The following is a 23,945-nucleotide window of genomic DNA, read 5'->3' as shown; positions in this document are numbered from 1 at the left end:
GCATCTGAAATATCCATTATATTTCTTATATTACAAATATATTTCTTAAATTGTGGCTTGTATGTTTCTGATTTTCAATACGCTACCTTTGTGTTGCAGTGTTGCTTTCACATTTGATTCGGATCATGTAGACCCACAGCAGCCGATAGAGAGATTCAAGTGCCACCCGGGCCATTTTATGGTCTTTGTTCTGAAAGAAGAGCACTTGACTATAATTTCCAGTTATAAAAATAATAATAATAATAATATATATGCTTTATGATATTACATGTATTATTATGTGTAATATTATTATTATATATTATTATATAACATGTATATCAAAAATGTATCCTATTGTAAGGATGTTTAGATATTTTACTGGCAAAATAAATAAACTGATTAAAATTACTTTGACCAACTTTTTTTTATATTTTAAACCTTAACTGTTCTTTCATTTTTGGACAATTTTCCTTGGACTTTTGACCAAATGTGGGCACTGAGGCAAACTGGATCTTCATTACATCACAAGTCAGCAGCTCTCAGACTAACTGCAGAAGACTGCTGCAAGTACAACATGACAACTGACTGAGAGACACTGAGAGATAACAGAAATCAGGTAAGAGCTGAATGCTTGAAAATAAAGATTCAGCATCTTCAAACATCGTTACCAAGGAGTCTTTCAGTGCTGCCCTTCGTGGTTGTTATTTTGCACCTCCTTTCATTTTCCTCAACTCATTTTATTCATTCTTTTATTCTGCCTCTCTCACACTCCCACACAGGTACAAAGACTGAAGTGCTGAGTACAGAATGTACAGTACAATGAGATGTTAAAGCTAATGATAAAGGATTCTCCTGTGCTACCTGCCTCCCCTTCAAGCAAACAAAACATTCCTACAATTTCATACCCTCCCTTTGCCACATTTTCAATGGCAATTTGCTTGTAGCTGCTGCCACTTTAAGTATCAGTGCACATGACTGATGGGCTCCAACGGTTAAAAGAAATTGCATTTACATGATGCTTGCACAACAAAACTGCATTCATTTTTCCACGTGAACTGCAGTAATATGCTTGTTCACAATGTGCCGTATTCTCAGGTCTACTGTATCACACAAGCTTTGTGGATCACAAAGACTCACTTTCAGGTTGGACAGGCAGTTGTTGAGGAAGATGTGCCATCTGTTTAGAAAGATCTGCTTCTGGCTCACACACAGCAGACACGTTACCAATGGATACAGAGCCTGAGAAAGAAAAAAAGACGGATCAATGATTACATTATATGTCCTTAACAGAAACTATATCATTTAATGACTGAGCAAAGACAACAAATTGTCTCTCCCCTCCACCTCTTTATATCTGTAACAATTCTGACACAAACACGTTCCTACAGAAATCATTTTAAATGGTAACCACGATTCCAATCAAAAATACCAGTTCCAAAAAGTGTTACTACTAATAAAACTGTGAAAGCTTAGTCAAAGCTATAATCAAAAAGTTATTAACATAAACATAAAAACAAAACAATTTTTTTTAAAGAATTATTAGGCAGCTTAAAGGAGATAAGAATTTAATAACGTGAAAATAACTGGGGTAACCATGTTAATATGGTTTCATTAAAATATTTGCCAAGAAAATGCCTGATAGCACATTCACTCTTAGTAATTTCATTAATGTAAATTATAAAAAAAAAAAAATATTTAAGGGTATATGGGTATTTGGGGTTTGGGAAATACACTTCGAGAAGCACAGCTCTCAAACATATTTTGGAAAGTACTTTCCTGTCAAACAAATTAACTGAAACTATGTCCTTTAACAAGAATGTCAAAAACCCCAACTCACACACATCACACAGATATCGTGTGCCACGGGATGGGAATGCAACTCAACAGTTGTTATGGTAAGTTTTGAAATTTTGAAAAGACAATTTGACACAGCACAGACAGCAAAAACATGTTAGCTATGAGCCAATTACTGTAAATGCATCTCCCTCTACTGCTTTCAAGCATCAAAAAAGACTTGCCAGCGAGTGTTTCTTCCTGGACGACAGGTCTAACGTTGTGTCGTAGAGGGTTTCCACAAAGTTTCTCAAACAGGGCACATTCACCTCATTCTTTACAGTCTGAAGAGAAGCATCACGTGGAGTATGAGTTACAGTTTGGACAGAAAAATCATTATTAAATTATTTAAATCTGCATATTCTGTAAACTTTTTTTAATTACAATTTAGCTCATAAATAATAAAGAAATGTAAATATTTATAAAATATGGCAGTGCTTACTATAGCAGAGACAGCTGTACTTACTGCGGCTACAGGGACGAGTACCTCTACGAAGAGTCCAGCCAGAGAGTGTTTAATGTCCTTATCTTTCACCTCCAAGAAATACTGAGCACACTCCTATAAACATATAACAATAAAAGAGAAAAGAGAACGATTTTTATTTATCATAGTGTACACTGTTTGTCAATTAAAGTAGAACATCTGTAGAATTGTTTTTACTGTGTACCTGCATAAACTGGAAAGACGCTTCAAAATCTTCCACTGGGTACATTTTAATGCGAAAGAACTTGACCCCCATAATGAGGCTGATGGTGCTCTGGACCACATGCGGGCTCTGTTCTTTCTGCCTTAGCTCCTTCAACTCTGAGATGAACTTCTTCCTCACTGCAGGAAACCTGGGAAGAATGGAAGGGAGGTATTAATATTTATTTTAAAATAATACAACAGCAATACAGCAGAGTTATGGTTTGATTCCCATCATTTTGCAGTGGAGATTTAACTGTAAGCTGTTGCTTGCTTATCTATTTATGCAAAATATATCTTATGATAAACTGCTTATGATGTTACTCATTTGTAAGTCTAAATGATTAAATACACATTTATGCAGAAGCTAAAAAAACCTAGACATAGGCAAAGATGTCAGTCTACATTTGTACATAATTTAAAAACACTGAAGACAGTTGTGACGAGTGGGGCGGGGCCGAGGGACATGGGAGCGAGGCCGGGGGAGTGATTGGAGATGAACTACACCTGTTCGTCCCACCGGTCTCGAGGCCCATGGAGGAGATGGAAGGATATAAAACTGGAGCGACGACAGTGAAGGACGAGAGAGGACCAGGCCTGGGCTTTTAGTTGTGTTTTGGTTTTTATTTTATGCGCACCAGTCGTCCGTGAGGGGCTGGTGCGCTGTTTTGTGTTTATTTTGTTATTAAAATGTTTTTGATTGTCCGCCGGTTCCCGCCTCCTTCTTCCGGATGAATATGAAGGTTGATATCGTTACAGTGGTGCCGAAGCCCGGGAGAAGGAGGGACGCGCTGCTGAAGATCCCTCGCCGCTGTGGTGAATCCGCGGTGCCATCGAGCTGGCGAGGAGTGTGCCGCCATGGACGCTCGAGGCGGTGGACTGGAGCGAGTTGCCGGGGACGGGCGAGCTCGCTACCGGCCGCCCACGATGTGGAGAGACGGCTGCCGTCCGTGAGGGAGCGGAGGAGTCGGCGCCGTTCGCCAGGTGGCCGGAGCCTGCTGCCTCCGCCGGAACGGGGAGGAGCAGGGAACGGGGGACTCCTGCCGGCTGCCCAAAACCGGAGGAGCCGTCGCCGTCCACCGGGCGGCGGAGGAGTGTCGTGCCGTCCGCCGAGGGCCGTCCAGTGCCACCGCCAGGCACCGCGGAGGAGATCACCCAGCTGGTGGAGGGCCGAGCAGCGGTGCGTCTGGGAACCGGAATTTTTTTTTTTTTTTTTTTTTTCCTCTCTCCCCTCTCTCGTCTCTGTCGCTCCTCCTTCCATCTCCTTTTCTCTCGCCTCGCCTGTCCTACCCCCAGGTTCCCGCAGGTCCCCGGGAGCGGCCCCCCCGGAGGGAGGGGGGGGGGGAGTAGAGCGCAGTCTCGGGAGTACCCCCCGGCCTGCGAGGGGCGATGGGGGTATGTGACGAGTGGGGCGGGGCCGAGGGACATGGGAGCGAGGCCGGGGGAGTGATTGGAGATGAACTACACCTGTTCGTCCCACCGGTCTCGAGGCCCATGGAGGAGATGGAAGGATATAAAACTGGAGCGACGACAGTGAAGGACGAGAGAGGACCAGGCCTGGGCTTTTAGTTGTGTTTTGGGTTATATTTGCGCGCACCAGTCGTCCGTGAGGGGCTGGTGCGCTGTTTTTGTGTTTATTTTGTTATTAAAATGTTTTTGATTGTCCGCCGGTTCCCGCCTCCTTCTTCCGGATGAATAGGAAGGTTTATCGTTACAACAGTATACAAAAATGTGTCCTGCCTGAAATCATCCCACGTCTACTTTAGACAGATTGACCATAATTCAGACTTTTAAAGTCACATCTTGTCTATTCAATACTTGTCTGTCTCTTTTCATTGTCTTTATTTGAGGGCTTTTCTCAGTATGCATGATATATGCGACCACTTGCAATTAACCCAACCAATTCCATCAAGTTACGATGGGGAGCCCAAGTTTAAATCCATTCCACCAATGTAAGCAGATTCTGTTTGGTCAGGACTTGGATGTTTCTTGCACACATGTGTTAGGGAGTGTTTGTGTGTTTGTGAGCACAGTCTGACAGAGGGAGAGATCTTCAGCTCTATATTTAGAAAGGCATCTGGAGGGGGAATAGGGAGTCATCTCTCGCTGCAAGACTCAATGTTTGTTTTAGGTGAGCTACAAACAAACTGTCAGATGTGGTGCTCTTATACTGAAAGGGAGAAACTCCATCTTTGTATGACACTGATGGAGCTTCCTGTGAGCATGACAAGATGCCTTGTCTATCAGGGTAATGGCCTCCCATTAGTACTTCATCTAACACTAGACAGTCTGTCACAGGAAGAAGAATGCTACCATCTTTTTGCGCTTGAAACAAGGTCGCTGGCTTCAACAGGAATCATTTCACGGTGAGACTTTAAATATGTTCTTATTGGCTAATTTTGCAGCTTCATAATTTACCTGGACTGGGCCACGACACCGACAACCTCTGCATACAGATCAGCCACTATGTGCATGTTGGTTGTATTGGGCCCAAGGTACCTGCAGGGCAGAGAAATACCACCATTCTTACCGTCCTTCAGCAAAATCCATTCTGACTTCCAACACTTACATTTACAGTAAGTGCACACGATTGAGAGAATATAAATTATGTAAAATGTTTACTAGGCAGATTTACTCATGCAAACAGACGCAGGAAAATAATGGCTTATGGTAAATGGAGGAAATAACTTAAATGGATCGTTACCCCTCTTTGTACTTGAAGTGTTTGAAGGCCAGGTTAATTACTTCCTGAATGAGGCCATCCAGAAGAGGGTGGAGAGGGATCTACAAAAAAAGATAGAAAAATTAGTAGAAAGACATAAATAACAAATTAAACAATACAATATAATTAAATACATTTACATATAATTAAATACATTTACAATGAATCCATTAATTAAAGGAGTCATGACCCACAATTTTCACTTTTCCACGAGAATCAATGTATGTTATGAACGAAATGACTCGGAAAAAAGATCGAACAAGAGAGTCAGACACACTATCGTTCAATGAACGCGTCCAGGCACAACTCTGGCGGGAGTATTAGCTTCGAGGTATGGGGAATGGCTGCTAACGTACTTTGCACAAAACAAATGACTGAGATCATCATGAATTCGGTTATTGTTTATTTATTGCCTAACGCTTATGAGGCGCCGTCTAGTTTGTGTGTGTGTGTGTGCTAACGTCTTATATTTGTGTGTGTGTGCTGTGCTCACGTCTCATATGAGTAACTTTATGTGCGTAGATAGTTCATATACATGTATGTGTGACTAGTACTTAGTATATATGCAAGCGTGTTTCATATGTGTGCGTGAATGAAGTTTGATTTAAGCCCTAAACGGCGCCTCATACTTATACACTGGCCCGGAAGCCGGTCGCGTTCATTCAAAACTTGCGCCATGATGTCAGTTTGTAATGATATGCTAAAGCGTTACCTGCGTTGTCAACCCCCCCCCCCCTTCCTGCAACCAATCAACGCGCCCCTCATTTGCATTATTATAATGACCGTCCACGACAGCCAAAATATCGCATCAGATCTCGCGAGACAATAATGCCTTCAGAAATAAGGTCTGAGGAGCTCTGTGCTTATTTTTTTCCACTTTTCTTTTTTAGAAGGGCCTGAAAGACTATAATACAGCAGTAGGTATCCAAGGTAATACGACGTTATGACTCCTTTAATAACTTTATATAAATACAATAAAACAGAATAGAAATGATTAAATCAAAATTGTTTTTTTTTATTATTTATTTAAAATTAAATTAATAATTATACATTAAACATTATACATCTATAAAACTGTATATATTTCTGCTTCCTGTTGTATTTTTTTGAAGCAGGTTGTTAGTTTTGTGGTTGTTCAATCATACCCTACCTGTTTTAAAACCTCAATAAGCACCAGTGAGAATATGAAGTCTATTGCTAAGTCCCTCCTTTCCATTAGATAATCTTTCTGCTGTTCGTCACTGAAAGAGAGAAGAAACGAGAAGAAACTAAGTAAATCACATTTTGATGAACAGTCACTGCTTGATTAAGTCAATAATACAAACATGCTTCCAGGTTTTGTTCCATGAGAGCTTCTGAAGTCCTCTATGGCCTGTATTTGATTCTGAAGTGCTGATGTAACCAAACCTAACTGCCAATAGCGATATTTGATTACGGTCTGTGGAGATCCCATATCACTGCTGAGGAATTTCTACCTTGCCTTTACCACTAATACATGCATGGCAAAGAATGTAGAAAATGTTTCAAGGGACACATTTCTAAAATACATTATTAAAATACATTATTACGAAAGTAGGTTTGCATAAAAATGCCCACAGGAAAAGAATCCACCAGACGATGCTAATCTTGTTAGCGCATCTACTCAGAAACAGCCAATCATCACAGCCCTTTTTGCTATTACTGGCCTAATGTCAGATGAGCTGCTGTGCATTGCACTGCAGTAGGGATTGTATTTCATAAGATGAAGGCAAAGCTTCCTGATGACAGGCATCAATCACATGCTTCAATCCACACTAAATCACACATACACAACTTCCACAGAATACTATTAGCACACTTATGCAAAAGACATTAAATCAGATTATACTAACTTGTAAAAAGGATTTGTGGAAATGAGACGAGCAGATACTTGACATTGTGTGCTCTAGTTTTATCTCAAGTATACGCGGGGTGCAAACTGACCAAACATTTTGCCATACCTGCTAATGGCATTTAAACATATTGTTTGTACCTATGAGGCACAATACCCTTTATGGGTGTCTTATTTTGTCTGAGAAGAGTTTACACACTCTTAATGGCAATCCAGTTAATATTAGAGAGTTTTAAAAAAAGTTTTGAAATGAGTAACTTTAAATCTCGGTGAAGACTTACTTTTTAGACTTGGTGTTTGCACGTGGGCGATACTCGTGGGACTCGTCTTCCAAGCCGTTCTGTCTTTTATACCAGTCAAATAGCGTTCGCAGGATGGAAGGAAGACAATACTCAGCAAGTGAGCTCATAGTGCTGATCAGCTGTGGGGAAACATAGGAAGTACCTCCAGGAAATGTTTCATCAATTGTCAGAGCGCTAATTGTACAGCACAAAATGCAAAGGGAGTTAACTCAGGCTATACAAGGAATGTAATATTAGCACACTGCTTACTGTACAGTATATAATGTATACCTATTTTATAAAAATAGTATGTAAAACAGTTTGCAGAATCCATATTTTTCTCCAGAAAATGAATACATACTTCTAGGGCATACAATAAATGAAATGTTATTATGGGTGGAATTCGGTTTTTAGCCAGAATTGAGATCCAGGGAGTGAATGCGGTCATACAGGCTGGGCTAAACCAAATAGAGAAAGGGAGGGGTGTCTGGGAAGAGATGGCCTGGTAATCCCCCCCAACCACTACAAGATGTTCATGCATGCACTAGGGGTGGCACGGTTCAACTTTTTCACGGTTCGGTTTGTTTCACAGTTTTAGAGTCACGGTTTTCGGTACAGTTCGGTATGTGCTATGTTTATGGAATAACTATACTTTCTAATAAAAAAAAGAAGAAGAATATTCTATCCAACTACAAGCAACAGCACAAATAAATACAATAGACTAAAGATACAAAAAATAAACAGTGATTTTCAGTTTTTTTTTTTTTAGGCAGATCTAGCATTAGTTTTTAGGTACAGAAATTTAATAAAGTAATCAAATGTAAAACAGCATTTCATATTGGACTGTATAAATTAAAGATTATTCTTTATTAAAGTTATAAAAGCTTTTTAATCAAGAGCAGTGAGTGATTTTTTTGTTGTTGCTGTTCGATTAATATAAAGACTGTCACTTTAAGAGAATGCACTGATACAGTAGGCCTTCCTTCAGCCGTCTATGTCTGCTGTAGGAACTTATCAAAACGGGCATTTTGACATCATTTTTGTGTGAATTTGTCCATTTAAACACAATACTTCAAAGAGAGCTTAATATTTGGGCACGTTTTGAGGCGCGGGTTTGCACGCTTCGGATGAGCGCATGCACACTTCTCACTGCGCTCGTGAGCTCACGTCCTCTGGCTCTTAAATGCGACAAAACTTAAATGAGTTTAGTTTAAATACATATTAACATATTAACGTGTGCTGTTCAGGTCTCATCTGTGCGTGCGCGCGCTGTCAGCACGCGGATGATGACGGAATGAATGACTGCTCATAATCCAGCATAAGACATTTACATTGATCAAGAGTGAATGGTTTGTCCAGGGTTTTATTTTTTATTTGTTTTTATTTTTTCTCATTGCTATTGTTGTAATGTCTGGGAATCCAGAATGCGCATCCATCAACAGAAACATATATTAGTTGAACCCAGTTTGTTTTACGTGTTATTTATAGCAAACCAAATTACAGATGCTTTGTCAGATTTAAGTTGAACCGCGGTCCCAGCGCGTGCCGAACCGTGTGTGGTTCAGGTTTTTTTCAGCGAATCGTGTCACCCCTAGCACGCACACACATTCAGGCTGTTTAAGAATTCAGTACAGAGGGTTATAGTCAGGACGCCATAGCACCAACTACAGGAATGTTATTCTTATGGTCTGACTGATGATGACAAAAATCTGTCAATAGAAAAGGGCAAGAGAAGTTGGATGGTATGGGAGCAGATAATTTATTATTTTTCATTCTTTTTCAACAATACTTTATCATTTGTAGAGCTATCAGTTTATTGTGATTTAAATGTAAAGAAAACAGAAGTATGTCTACAGCCCCAATTATTTAATTTTGAGTGTGTATCAGGCAGCATAAAAGTCTTAAATGTAAAAAAGGATGTGGAAAATGTCACTTGATCTCACCTGATCGAACTGTGGGTCTTCTCCTCTTTGTAGAGATTTGGTGAGGGGCTTTTCCTGCAGAACATCAAAAAGAACTTAGAGTCATAGATCATTGGCTGCAGATTCCCAGCTAGAAATCAAGCTTTCCTTTGTAATGAATGAACTTGACATAACATATAACCAGAACCACACAGAATCTGCACTCGCAAACCTTCACAGACTTCAGACTAGGGCTGCACGATATTGGGAAAAAATAACATTGCAATATTAAATTTTTCTGCGATATATATTGCGATATGAAATCTAATCTGATTTTTTCTTACAAACAAAAATGGGTTGAGCACACTTACATTCTCATTTTAAATGATTTAAACATCGACACCATTGTGTCAATTGATTAATATGTGCGAGGGAGAGAGAACAAGACCGCGCTCGTGTTGTTTGAAGACGGTAAGCGTGCGGCCGAGGCTCGTTCGCTCGCTCTCGCGCTCTCGCGCGCGCTCTCTCTCTCTCACGCTCTCTCTCTCTCTCTCACGCGCGCTCTCTCTCACGCTCTCTCTCTCTCTGCCCTGTTAAACTGACAGGACTTAAAAACACATGCAAATTATAAACTTTCACTTCTATGATGGTTAAGCTGTGCAATTAATCCGCGAATCACATTCATCAAGGGCCGGGGAGCAGCTGGCCCGTACAGTTAATGAATAATGGATCAACTACGACAGCCTACATCGCACATCCTGCGATGTGACTATCGTGGATTCGTACATCGCGATATCGATGCTTAAACTACACATCGTGCAGCCCTACTTCAGACTTCATTCAGGTGAAGAAGAAGCAGAAACAAGCAACAGTATGTTTAAGCAGATTTTTGTTCAAAATGTAGCTTTTTTAATTAAACTTATCCACATTCAGGTGTTGATAAATAAGAATGCATGAAGCTAGAATGACATTTTGTTTAAAAGCAGGGCTCTGTTCTTTCTTTTGTTGTATTGCATGTTCAGCTATTCACACAGCAAAATATTCTGAGGGCAATGAAAGTTTTGTAAAACTGATCAAAAATGCTGCCGGTGACTGGCAACTTAAAAAAAAATTGCTGGGAGAAAAATAGTTCATTTTCGAGGTTAATTTTAATCATTCTTTCAGGCTGCCAATAAAACTGTAGTACTCTCAGTTTTGTTGAACACATTATTCCATGTTTCCACTCAAAAAGCTGATTAAAAAATGCATAAAAAAAAGTATTGGTGTGCCTATGGTACTCACATTATCAGTGATTGAAAGATGTCATTGGAGACTCTTCTACTGATTTTTTGCGCTAAACAATTGTAGTCTTTTGAAGTTCATTCATTTGATCCAAACAGAATAAAAAATTTAATCTGACGATCCCACAGCTTTAATGTGCAGGATTGGAAAACTGGGCCATGAAGCCAAGAGAACGTCTAAACTGGGGTTGGGTCTGGAGGTCAAATCAACTGATTGTCCCCATAACATGCAGACACACTCGTGGACACACTCACACACACACTTTCAGGATGACGAGGGTGGACAGGGTCAAAGGAGAGCTGAGATTCTACAAACAATGAATATAGATGGTTCATGGTTGTGTTCTGTTCCTAAAGGTAATGATTTCTATTATGACTGAACTTTGTGCTTCTTATAATATGAATCTGATACAAAGTTACTGCAGTGATCTATAAATTGTGAACTGTACATTACTGGCTGTTGACTTGAAAATACACCTCACAAAACTCAGCACCTCAACTGTGATGACAAAGTCATGAATGTGAAATTGATTCATTAGTTAACACTGTCTGGGCACAGGGATATTAGTTAAATAGGTGTGCTGAGAGCTTTGACTGCTTCCTGTTTGGTGCGTAAGCTTTTTGGCTTGAAAATACCAAGTAGACAAAACCCATTCCTGTCCACTTAAATCTGCACTCCAGCATAATGGAATTACAGTGATACAGAGAGACCAGGCAACCTGAGCCACTGCAGCAAAAACAGACACAGTATCTCACAGCTATTAGTGCAGTTTGAAGACATATTGTGAAGTATTAACATTTAATGCCTGTCAACTACAGCAATTACAAATGAAAGCCACAGCAGAGTCATTAATAACTATGCCAGAACTGTTAGATATCTCTCTTTCTCTGTCTAATTGATTTAGAAAGCATATTATACACTTCTTGTTTTTCTACACTACTCCACATACCAGAGAATTAGCTAAAATGAGGCTTAAGAAAGCCTCAAACCAAACTCTGGCTTGTGGCGACTGGTTTTAATATGGCCTAGACATTATTTACTTGCATTTGAGGTTCTATGTCTCAGATGATCTGCATGTAAATGTTTTGGAAAATTAGATCCCAAGAGATGTTAAACTTTGACTTGCCAGAAAAATGTATGACATCAAAAAATAAATAAATTTGAAAAATATAAAAAGAAGTCTCTTACCAGTGGTTCTGCCATGATGATGCGTATTTTGCGTTCAGACACGGTGGTGAAGTTGGCAAACAGGCTTTTGAGGACATACTCGCCCGGTTTGCTCTCAGGGTCCACGGTAACTGGCATAGTGCAAATGGGACCTTTCCTCTCGCCTAGAGTGCTGCTCACTTGGGGGATGGGGCACTTTCCTACGGGGGATGCTGGGAATGCACAAAAAACAGTATTAGATTATTATGGATTAGTAGGTCAACTATTGTGCTAATTGTTCTACATATGACTTGGTGGGCGTGCACAAGCTCTGACATGTTTTGTGCTAGTGACTCGAGTGAATACAACTTGGGTGATTTTGGTCAGATTAGTGTCGTCAGTGTTAGGGTTGAAGCCTGAGTCAGTGCCTTGAGAGCACCATCTCACATCGACCCTTGATGGAGCAGCTGGTGTTTTCTTTTTTGGCATGACCATGTCATCGCTCCCAAAGGGCGGAGGGGGCTCAGCGAGCTGGCCGGGACCGGGGGAGTCCATGTCATGTGGCTGCAGGGGCTTTGAGCATGTGCTCCTCTTAGAATAGACCCGTGCAACCTCACAAGTCAAAAACTGCAAAACGAATAGAAAAAAAATCCTAATTCCTTAATTTCTAACAGCAATATGAGCAATTTAAAGATATATGCAGTAACTTAAAATGAGGCAATTACCTCAAAATGACGATTGCATAAGTGCTTTTATGAACAGTAAGACATTAAGACTTAAAAAACTGTTAAAGGGTTATCTCATTAACTAGTTTTTGCTCATTTAAAACTAAAGCAATTCATTTCAAAATAGTGATGAACTGCTGCTTAATCCCACATTCAAGCATCAAAAGTAGACAATTCCTCCACACAGTCACAATTGCACTTCTTTTCTTCAGTCTTCAGTGTCAACTAGATAATTTCAGTTTTCTGAAGAAAATTTGAGTTGTGTTTGCCCGTGCAAAACTTATTGACACAAAGATATAGTGTTCTAGATGTTTATTTGTCAAAGCATTCATGCAGTTGCGGTCTCTGTAATATTCTGGTGTTCAGATATAGTTCGGACATTTCTTCACACCAACGAAGAAATGCACAGGCTGTTAGGCTGATATTTTGCAATCTAAAATTCCTCTGGCAGACCTCAGTAGTTCTAAAGTTTAAACTTCACACCATGTTAATGGGAGTTCATGACCTGACACAAGGGTTCCACTGCTCAGGACAAGGGTAGAACAATGGAATGATTAGTACTTGTGCTAAATGACATGAGACAAACAACCTAGACAGAAACCCGAATATTTAGAAGCTGTTGGATGCCTATTATCAAGCAAGACCAAAACAGATATTGAAAATTTGTTAATCATTAATTTAATCTTTGAAATTTGGTTGGCTTGACAGTCATCTGTAAATAACATTAACGTGAACTACTTTATTTATGGACAAACACCGGACGTCAGTTTACACCTATGAAGTTGCTGTTGAGCCAGAGCAGTTCAAACTGAATGAAGAAAGGAGCTGCTGGAAAGGAATTTTTAAATATTCTGCTTGCTTCACGAGTCTTGAACACACTATCAGGCATCCACAGAATGCAACCTCCTTACAGCAAGCATTGAGAACATTAACAACACCCATGCACCCCTTGGACCTTTCACTCAGTGGCACATACCAAGGCTCTTGATGAAGCTGATGACGCTGGCCCGACTCCACCACATGGGAGACAGCTCCATGATGCGGCCGGTTCAGTTCCAGTAATCCGAAACAAAACTAGCCCTCTACCTCCACCAGAGCTCCATACTTCCCATCTGTCTTTCCACCCTGTCTTTGCGGACTGGCACCATGCTGGGCAGCCCTATCAAACGGCCACGAACTTGGGGCAGCAGGGCTTTGCTCTTGGAGTAATGGGAGTAGGAGACCGCAAGTTCAAGGAAACACAGCCTTCCTGTGTAGCTCCTAGTAGTTTTGATAAAAGCAAACACTAACTGAGGAGAAGGTCAAGCTGGAATTCAAGCAAAGCCAAGAGAGAGAGTGAAAGATTGAAAAAAAAGAGAGGGTGGGAGGGACTATGGTGCTATATTTAACCACAGTACTGACACACACTCTTCTAACACATTCATTTGAATGTGTTATAATCCACTCTATAATAACCATGATGATGACATCATAATTTGGTTAACAGTAAAAATGTCTGTTATGACAATAACTGGACAAAACGTATAGTGGAACTAGTTTAAAATGAATGGATGTCTCTTGTGAGCCAGATCTTTCTGTCAAAGTCCCATTTACTCACAATTTATCAGTCTAAACAATGTTTACCTAGTTATTAAAATGACACCATCATAGAAAACTAATAGTTAAAAACTTAACACTAAAATAACAGCTTTTGCATTTTTGTAAAAGCATTATAAAAAAATTATTAATCAGGATTTTTGCTTTCCATTCCAAATGAGGATATTCATATGTTACCAAAGGAGGGTCAACTTTAGCTAAAGGAACACATTTGTCCGTAAACTGCAGTTTATTATATACACAATAATTATGAATAAGTACAAGGCAAGTCCAGACACACCTTCATCTGTATAATGACTACTAGATCCAGTCCAAGCAATTGCTCAAAAATACAGTATAATACACTAATCACACTACAGACCCACTCTTGATAATGAGCGTGTCTAAGTGTGAGTTAAAAAGAGGAAGCAAACTGACCTTTATTTATCCATATAAACATACAGAACCCCTTTCTCCATTCATCTACTCTTTATCTCACCTTGATTATTTGTTGCTCCAGCTCATCTTAATAATCACTTTGTACACAAGCTAATTCACAGCTTATTGAGCTTGCATAAAAAAGGGTGGCTCTGACAGATATACAGCAAATTAAACTGATAGAGAAAGAGAGCATGCAAGAGAAAAAAAATAAGAAAGAGAGCATGCAGAAAAAGAGATCAGAGGAGCTGGACAGAGATTTAAGTGGATTTACTTAAGTGAGTTAGTAGACTGTTACCAGACCACCTGTTCTACTTCACAGGGATCGAGCAGCAAGTCTAAAACAAACAGGAGCAAATTAACAGTCACTGGACAGCAACACAGCTCCTTTGTACAATAAAAACACATCATTATCACCATCCGTTAACAGTTCTACCTCTGCTGACAATGCAAGTTAGAGATCCCTCACAAACACACACAAACCAACACACAACAGAGCAGGGACTTAACACGAAGGAGTCATTTGTGAGGCTAAGAACTGGTTTATATAGGTTAAACTCAGTGATGTAACATTTACCATTCCAGTGGCGTGAATCTTTATGCACCAGCACATTATTAACAGCATCTTCAATGTCAAATTCTATTCACTTCTAATTTAACATTCAAACTGAAATGTCAGAACCTTTTTTATGTTTTACATTAGGCTATTACAACTAATCTATAAAATAAATGTAATGATGAATCAAATAATCAACAGAATAATCAATGATGAATTTTAATAGTTGTTAAATAAAGCTGTAATTTTACATTTTAATCTAAACTAGAACAGTTAAGGAAATAATTCAGGGACACAAAGTTCTCTATTTGTCCCTCATGCAAAACAGTAACACTTTTACAAAACACACCCTATATTCCACTCAAATTTTGTAAAATGATGCTTTTCATAAATCATCTGAAACATATGTCACTGTCACCATCCTCATCTTCATATAAAGTACATCATCCATGACATAGAATAACCTTGACATGGCGCACACTCAAACTCAGTGATGTTTGCACACTGAGAGGTATTGACGTGCTCAAACACTGCACGTGATGAAAAACAACAGTACAAATCCTCCTGATCTCGTCACGAGCCCTTTTGGTCTGCAGTCATTACATAACGCAACCTCTCAAGCCAAACACAAATGTATCAGACACAGTGCACACATTTAGCATCATCAATTTACAAGAAACATCCTGAGTGCTGAAGCCAATAATCTCAGAAATAACAGAGGGATGTAAACATCCCAGAGTAAACTGAACCATTTAAGTCTCCTGATAAAGCTGGTATGAAATGGATGGGGTTTAGATCTCGTCACTAGTACTAAAAGACATAAAACTGAGGAAAAGCATAGATTCAGCAGATCGTAAACAACTCTGTCCTACAGAAGGGTCAGCACACAAATGCAGCGGCATCTCGCATGGTTTTAGAATACTGTGTGTGTGTGTGTGTGTGTGTGTGTGTGTGTGTGTGTGTGTGTGTGTGTGTGTGTGTGCTGAGTTTGTACTCACTGCTGCCCCAGGATTTCAGCAGAGATTTGATGCTTATCTCAAAAAAGCCTGAGTCCTGCTGGCTGGCCATGGCTGGAGAGCAGACTCAGTCACTGTAGCCACACAGAGATGAGAATCCAGGCAGAGAGAGTTGGTGGAGTAATGCAAAGAGAGAAAGAGGGCACTTTACAGTGCCATACGCTACAGCACTGTCTTACACTACGTGTCCCGTGTCAGCTCTGAGCACTGAGCAACTGCTCTCTCTCCTCTACCTCTCTCTTCCCTGCCCCATCCCTCTCACACTCTCTCTCATCAGCCGCTCTCCCTCTCGCTCACTCTGCATTAAGAGGATTGGCTCTCAGAGAGAGAATAAAATTGAGCTGCTGTTGGTATTGTCCAGTCTCCCTGAGATGGACATCAAGAAAAAGGGAGGGGGGAGGGGTTTGTTTGTTTACTGCAGTACTGCCCTCACCAGATTGGTACAGAACGACTGTACCTCAGTGGTCTTGTTTGCCATCCTGACAATTCCATTAATGTAAATATGTTTTCAGTAGAATGACGCAGCAGAGATTGCAAGCTGATTCGCTGATGATTTAATTCTTTCAGCAAATCAACTTGCGATGTATCTGGTTGCCTTAACAACAACACATCCACATCTACTGTACACATAATATTTTAATATTACTATTAATTTTTAATGGCATTTTATTTTAATATTAGTATATTAAAGGAATAGTTTATCCGAAAAGGAAAATGTTCCTGAAAATGTACCCTCAGACCATCCAAAATGTAGATGAGATTGTTTCTACTTGGGACCTGGAGAAATTTAGATTTAAATTTCTTGTTTACCATTTGATCCTCTGCAGTGAATGGGTGCCGTCAGATTGAGAGTTCAAAGAATTAAAAATAAGGATTACTTTTTCACTGGAGAAAACAATAATATGGATAGAGGACTTGGTTTGGAACCAATGGTTTGAAATTAAAAACATCACAATAAAGGATTTCCACTTCACAAAATGTTAATTCATGTACTAGATTTTTGTCGATTATTACTTTTTTTTATCAGCTGTTTGAACTCTCATTCTGACGGCACCCATTCACTGCAGAAGATCCACTGGCAGTGACGCACTCTTCTATATGGTTCTTTATCTGTTTTTAGTAGCAGAATTAAATAAATTGATAAATATACATATAAACCGTTGTGGCGTGCTGCTCATATGTATCACCAAAAAAAAAAGCCTCTCCCAAAACGGGTTGCCTGTGGATGAGTATCCAAAACACGGACTGGTGGGAGGTTGTCCTGCTCCACTTCACAGTTGCTGAATGAAAGTAGAGTTTTATAATGACAAGACACGCATTTATACAACACTTAATTCAAAAGGAAGTGCCGATTGCATCATACCTTGGTTGCATGTAAACATAGCCAGTGTGTGGGAATGGGATTACATTGTCACACCATCTGCTGGCTGACACCCAGCACTACAGACAAACACTAGATAACACAAGGCATGTGCTCTTGAACATGCATACAGTAAAACAGAAAGTACTGTGAATGTTTCTAAAGGACAAATGTGATTCAGTACTTCACTGCTGAGCATTCAATTCATGTGGAAAGCACAACAGTTCACTTTATGACATCATCGATTCTCTGCCTGTTAGTGTTAGGGTAATATCCCTATACAGGAAAATGGGTAACTGAAAGCTTTGCTTCAAGATATTAAACAAATCAAAAATCTCAACCAGTCCCAATTAATCTTGTTGATTCACAACTTTTGCCTTATACATTTAAAAAAAGACAAAAGGGAGATAAAGGAGGAGACTAAAGATGATACGAACCTGTAAGGCAGGTCTGATGATTTCATCCCATTCTGTGCAGTAACAGCAAATGTATGGACCATGTGAAACATATCTATTTATTTATTGACCATTACATTAAATTTAAATATTCAAATTGTCATGGAGATGCCAGCCACCCAGATCCTGCAACCAATTGGTCAATATTCTTTTTTATTTTTAATGTTTCAAAATGTATTCCTGTGATGGCAAAACATCTTATTTACGAAACATTTTTAGAATGGAACAAACAAAGCGATGTGTTGTGTTAATGGTCAATATACATCAGTAAAGGAATGTGATAGTAATCTCTCAGATTAGTATCACTTACAGCAGACAGAAATGTAAGACTTGTCGAAGGATGAAAGCAAATAGTTTCCATGTGAAAGCATTTGGATTTAATTTTCATTAACAGCGTTTGAAGAGATACCAAACATGTTCCACTCCATGCTCTTTATCTTTCCAGAAATTCTTGTTCCCTTTCATTTTTGTTCTCTTTTGCCTTGCCTATATTAAGACGTTTACAAAATGAAGCAACACAGAAATGCTGATAACCATACATTTAAACAACCATAATATTAATGCTTCCCTTTGCAAACACAGTATGTTTACATCAAATTAACAATTTTGGTTCTGGAAAGAGGCATGCTGTATATGACAACTTGATTGACAGAGCATGTAATTAGTGAAGCGTATTATAGCTCTCAGCAAAAGGATTGGAGAAAGATCCCTCACATTCTGTCACATCCAAATAAATGTGAAACCAAGAAGAAGTGATCTTCATTCTGCAAGATGCGTTACCAAATAACAATATAACGATTGAGGGAGATTAAATAGGCATAATGTGTAAATCGCTTTAACTTGCTTATCATTTCAATATTTTATTACATTACTTATTGCATATGACAGATGCAGCTTGCATATTCAGAGAGCCATAAAAATGTCCAGTTTCTGAAAAAAGCTTTGGTAAACAATGCCTGTATTTATATGCAATAAAGTGGTGACAATAAAGTGGTGACATAAATCAGCACAAAATGAATTTTGTGTTTGCGCTGAAAAAGTTTGGAAATGTGCTGTTTGTGGTGGCTTGAATTGAGGAGTGTCTGGTTGATGGTTTTACTGCTACTGCAGAGTTCTCCCAGCTGACACTGAGCTCTCCCAGCTGCCCCGGCACATCTCCACAGTAGTTGGGGTCACACCCACTACTTCCACCGCACACAAACACTCTCACGGCTTCATCTGGTGAGCTGCTTCAAAGAAATCACTTAAAAGTACAGCTTACTGTCCAATTGACAAAATAAATAATCAAAAAATACAAATTTAGAGTGATTTTACAGCCATTAAAGCGACAGGTTACACAAAACAACATTTCTGTTATCGTTTACTCACCTTGTGTCATTGTGTCACTTGTGTCAGGTATACTTTTTCTGACTTGTTTCAAACTGTTTTCGCCCAATCAATGGCATCCACAACAACAATGAACCTTGGGATTATAAAATCATATTTATTTTTTTCCCCAAATTCTATGCTTTCCTTTTTAATTTAAACTTCATTTTTATGACTGGATTCTGTGATTCTGTCTGTGTTTTCTTCATTGTGGAAATCACAGGGTCCTTACTGAACCCTTTGACTGTCATTGTATGGACAAAATGTTCTGTTGAATGGATATTTAAACGTGGTAAACATTGCAAAACGTGTCTGGCAATCAGATGTGATGCTAAATTGCCAAGACAAACTCTTTGTTTAGTTTTAGCTGTCATAAAAGCCACGCAGCACAATAATGTATGGGCATGCCTGCAGGTACAAGCCAAAAACAGCACAGCTGCTTAAAATAGTTTTTGTTGTTAATGAAGAGCAATTAAATGCCGAGTCATGTTATTTTACTACATTACTCATGTTAGGCATCGATTTTTAACATTCCTAGCTATCTTTTTATCTGATTTTATTCTCTGCTACGAGAGCTTCACAGCGGTCATGCTTGGATAATCTTTACAAGAAACCCCCAGAATTCCAAGCATTTGGAGCATCAGGCAGCCTCTACCAGCTGTTAGACTCTGGCACAGGGATCACTGACTCATAACTATCCAGCGACTGGGATCCTGTTACCATGATATAGTTCCGTGTCAGTGTTGGTGAGCAAACTGCCTTCCAAAACCCATGATCTAATTGGGCTGTTTCCAATAAGAGTCAGTGATGGGTCGAGACGCTAAAATTAAATAAGGAAAACCAAGAGTCAGTGTTACACGTGAACATTCTTCAAAACAAATCTGTGGTGTGGAAAAACGTGAGGGTGAGTAAATTAGATCTACATTAATTACTGTACATGATGGACGTGGAGGACGGGCCGTTATTTCTCCCAATCAACGTGTGCTAAGAAAGATGAGCTGCTGTGACGAAGTCACCGCCCCTCGGGCCCCGGATCATAGAGGGGAGTATGTGTGGCCGCCAGACTCTGCCCCCTACCTGGACTCCTCCTTTCTGAACACTGCCCTTCCTTCATAATTCCCCCGCACAACGAGGACACCAGATCCCCTGTTTATTTAGGACACTATTTCCCCTCAGAACACTTTATTCCCATTTTGGACATTTTATGATTGAGTTTTGGTTTAATAAAAGCCTCTCTGAGGCCTGATGCCACACCCACTGTGTCTGTCATTTGCTCCTCCTGCAACAATGAATAGTTCAGGCAACTCCAGAAATCTAACTAAAACTCCCTCTTTGTGTTGAGCTGGTTTCTTCCCTGATAAAAGTTCTCTTCAGCCAATCAATAAGTCTTCTGTGAGGGCTCCTGGTATTAAAAGCATCTGACACACCTGTTCAATACAGCGCTGAAAGAGCAGTCATGAGAGACACATGCGCCCACTCAGCAGAAAACCTTAATATACTCCTTTTTTTAGCTTCGAAGAGGAAAGGACAGGAAAACACAGTGCCAGATTTTCAATTCAATGAAAAAAAGCACGAGACATTATATCTTCTTTTTATATTTCTTCATTGTTCTAAGGCCTTGTTGAGACAGGCAGAATTTTTGCCTAATCAACTCAAATCTGTTTATTTTTTGTAGTCAAAACAGGAAAAAAACAATAATCGGTAAAACCAAAAATGTGCATCTATACAAGTTTAAAGATTTTTTTTTCCATAATTCATTGTTGTTACACCACATTTTAAGACAAGATGACTTCATTAACCCATTGCATACTGTTCAAAAGTTTGGGGACATTAAGATTTTTTACTGGTACATAAGATTTATATTTCAAATAAATGCTGTTCTTTTGACGTTTCTATTAATCAAAAAATCCTAACAAAAGTAAAGTTTCCACAATAATTCACACTAAAAAAAAACTTCTTGAGCATCAAATTATCATATAAGAATCAGAATGAAGTATCATGAGTAATTGCTGCTGAAGATTCAGCCTTGCATCACAGGAATAAATTACATTTTAAAATATATTTAAATAGAAAACAGTTATTTTAAATTGTAATATTTCACACCGCTTTTGATCAAATAAATGTAGCCTTGGTGAGACTTCTTTCAAAAACATCTTATTTAAAAAAAAAAATTACCTACCCCAAACTTTTGAACGGTGGTATATGTTACTCTTTTTTTACTTAGTATTTACAAAGTTTTGGATAATGCCCTCATGAAAAACAAATTCATTGGTAAAACATTAATTGCTAGCATATCAAACATAGTGAATCCACATGTGTGCATCATTACTATGATAACCAATGTGGACGTGCTAGCAAAATCAACTAGACAGTGGACATCAACAAATAGTCAGAAAAAATATAAGATCTGGCCACATAAAAAAAAAAACATAATAATAATAATAAATTAACAATAGAATAAAACATTAATCATTGTTTCTTTTTCTTTCTGTTCAGGTTTTTTTTTTTTTGCCTTTTCTCTCTTATATGTTGGCTTTGCATATGGACCTTCCCAGCTGTGGCTCTGGATGTTTTGAGATGCTGGTTTAACTAGGGTCTAATTAAAACCCAAAATAATCTCTTTCCTGATGCTGATGCTATCTGTCATCATCCACATCCACCCTTCCCCAAATTCCACCATTGCTCACGTAGGCACAGGTCCCAAATGAAGTCCCTTAAGATCACTAACTGTGTGGCAATGGTCCTGTCAACCCATGGGAGACACCTTTTCTTTATCTCTAACTACAAATCAAAACAAAACTCCACAATGAACATTTCAGGCTGGTGGTGATGTTTTATGGCTTCTCAAAACCTGGCTTTAATAACGTGAAATGAAATTGAATAGACACGACACAACCACAACAAGTTTCAATGAAATTCCCAGTCTGCGCAATGATCTCTAGCTGAAGGCTACCAGAATGTCTTAAAACATAGTCACTGCATGACATCATAGTGTTGTGTCACAAAGTTTCACGCATTGAGCTTTATCACAGGCTATCAACTGACCTAGAAAAATACCAGAAACACAAGTTTGATGTCATGTGTGTGAGATAAAGATGTGAGTCTATGACTTGGCAGGACATTAAAGACAAATGTAACCAAATGACACATTTAGAAGTATGACTTGCGTCTCATAACACATCAAGAGATTAAAGACAATGGTGTGTCTGGCTACCAAAGCAAAACTTCAGCAGTACCTTCTTGGAAGATAGTGGGTCTTTTCTTTGGCTGGATCTTCCTGAACTTCCCTTTAAAGTCCGCTGGAGCAAACATATGCATGGAGAGACTAGCCATCTGGACCAAAACAATCCCATCCTGGCTCTGGGTTTCACAAGGGTCCACCACAACTCCAGTACTGCTGACATCCTCCACGGACATATCCGACACAGATGACAAAGAGAGGGACCGCTTTCACCTGCTACGGATTAGCATGGATACAGATCTCCAGAGAAGCTCCTCTAAGTTCTGCCTGTCTCTTCTTTTGTGTTTTTTGCTACTCTTTCCTCTGTACCAGGTACATGAGCTTTAAAGTGTGATTTAGAGTAAATCAGAGAGGATTGAGTGCTTATGCTCTCTGTCTGCTCTCACAGGTCCAGGCTGTTTAGCCAGTTACACGCCTGAATGGGGCAGGTGTTGGATTACTCAAGACAGACACACCTCTTTTGTGAGAGAGAGGGTGGAGATTTTCGAAGGAGGAGAGAAGGGGCAAGTGAAGAGTGAGGCTATGCACAAGTGTTTATTTTAATATGAATCAGGTAGACTGTTTTAGATACATTGCCATTTGTGGAAATAGAAAGCAACCTATCAAAATAAGCCACCTCTGGTTAGTATTAACTTATTCTATGTTTTGCATCCGAGGTGTTTTTGTAAGACTCTGTGTCCCTTGAGTTTGATTCCCAAGTGCTCACGAAATAAACATTATGTAAAGAATCAGCCGAATACATAGCCTTGTCCTCAGTAAACAGTATTTTGTTTGTTTGTTTTTTTATAAAGACTGAACAACCAATCATTAGAAGAGGGAGTGAATTTGGACCACCTTTTAATATCTTTAATTTAACAAGCAGCCACACTGTTCACAGACCTGCAGGCGTTGCTGGTTTTACAGAGTAACCTTTTTGAAGGCCATCATGGAACAACTACCTTATTCTCTGAATCTCTCACTCTGAGTGGCCCTGGCTGAACGTGCTGATGAGAACGAGGGGAAAAGAAACAGAAGGACTGACCACTTCCTCGAGAGAACACAAAACAGCCTTTTTCTTCAATAAACATAATTTTGATGCAGATTCAAATAGGGTCAGAGTCTCTTCCCAAGGGCCTTCACACCCAAATGTTCATGATTACAGTTTAATGGTTGTGTCAAGTTAAATAATTGTGCTGCAACAACCAACTCTCCAAAAAACATTAAAAAACAACACTATGCAGAAACACATGCACACACATAAACACGCATTTAGGGCAAGCAAGCACTCATCATGCCATCCTTCAAAAATGTGTGTCGTCTTTAACAGATAAAAATACAAAGAACACTGCAAATACCACCGGCCCCAGCTCAAAATAGCACACCTAATTGGTGCAGCCTAATTACTGGAGATAACCTAGAACTCCAGACTGCGCACATACACACACAAGCATGATCACCACATCAAGGTAGGGTTTGTTTTTTATGTACTCGCCAGTGATCTTCAGATATCACATTCCTCAGATGGTAGTTAGGA

The 23,945-nt window shown here is 39.3% G+C and overlaps 1 protein-coding gene across 1 annotated transcript in view; it reads right to left on the bottom strand.

Moving 5' to 3' along the window:
• Positions 1–16,225, bottom strand: part of LOC132132855 (protein furry homolog) — a 50,307-nt gene extending 34,082 nt beyond the window's left edge. Inside the window, exons 1-12 of the mRNA XM_059545381.1 lie at positions 15,994–16,225; positions 11,744–11,934; positions 9,317–9,370; positions 7,374–7,513; positions 6,373–6,463; positions 5,205–5,284; positions 4,919–4,999; positions 2,484–2,652; positions 2,282–2,374; positions 2,001–2,099; positions 1,120–1,221; positions 87–190 (exon numbers count right to left, since the gene is read on the bottom strand). Of these exons, the coding sequence (XP_059401364.1) occupies positions 87–190; positions 1,120–1,221; positions 2,001–2,099; positions 2,282–2,374; positions 2,484–2,652; positions 4,919–4,999; positions 5,205–5,284; positions 6,373–6,463; positions 7,374–7,513; positions 9,317–9,370; positions 11,744–11,934; positions 15,994–16,063 (1,274 nt within the window). The 5' untranslated portion in view covers positions 16,064–16,225. The remainder of the gene's footprint in view (positions 1–86; positions 191–1,119; positions 1,222–2,000; positions 2,100–2,281; positions 2,375–2,483; positions 2,653–4,918; positions 5,000–5,204; positions 5,285–6,372; positions 6,464–7,373; positions 7,514–9,316; positions 9,371–11,743; positions 11,935–15,993) is intronic.
• Positions 16,226–23,945: the final 7,720 nt, after the last annotated feature.

This window comes from Carassius carassius, chromosome 49 (assembly GCF_963082965.1).
Source record: "Carassius carassius chromosome 49, fCarCar2.1, whole genome shotgun sequence".
In the NCBI taxonomy this organism is placed as follows: Eukaryota; Metazoa; Chordata; class Actinopteri; order Cypriniformes; family Cyprinidae; genus Carassius; species Carassius carassius.
Note: the sequence above shows the minus strand (reverse complement) of the source record. Positions and strands in the feature narration are given on the sequence as shown.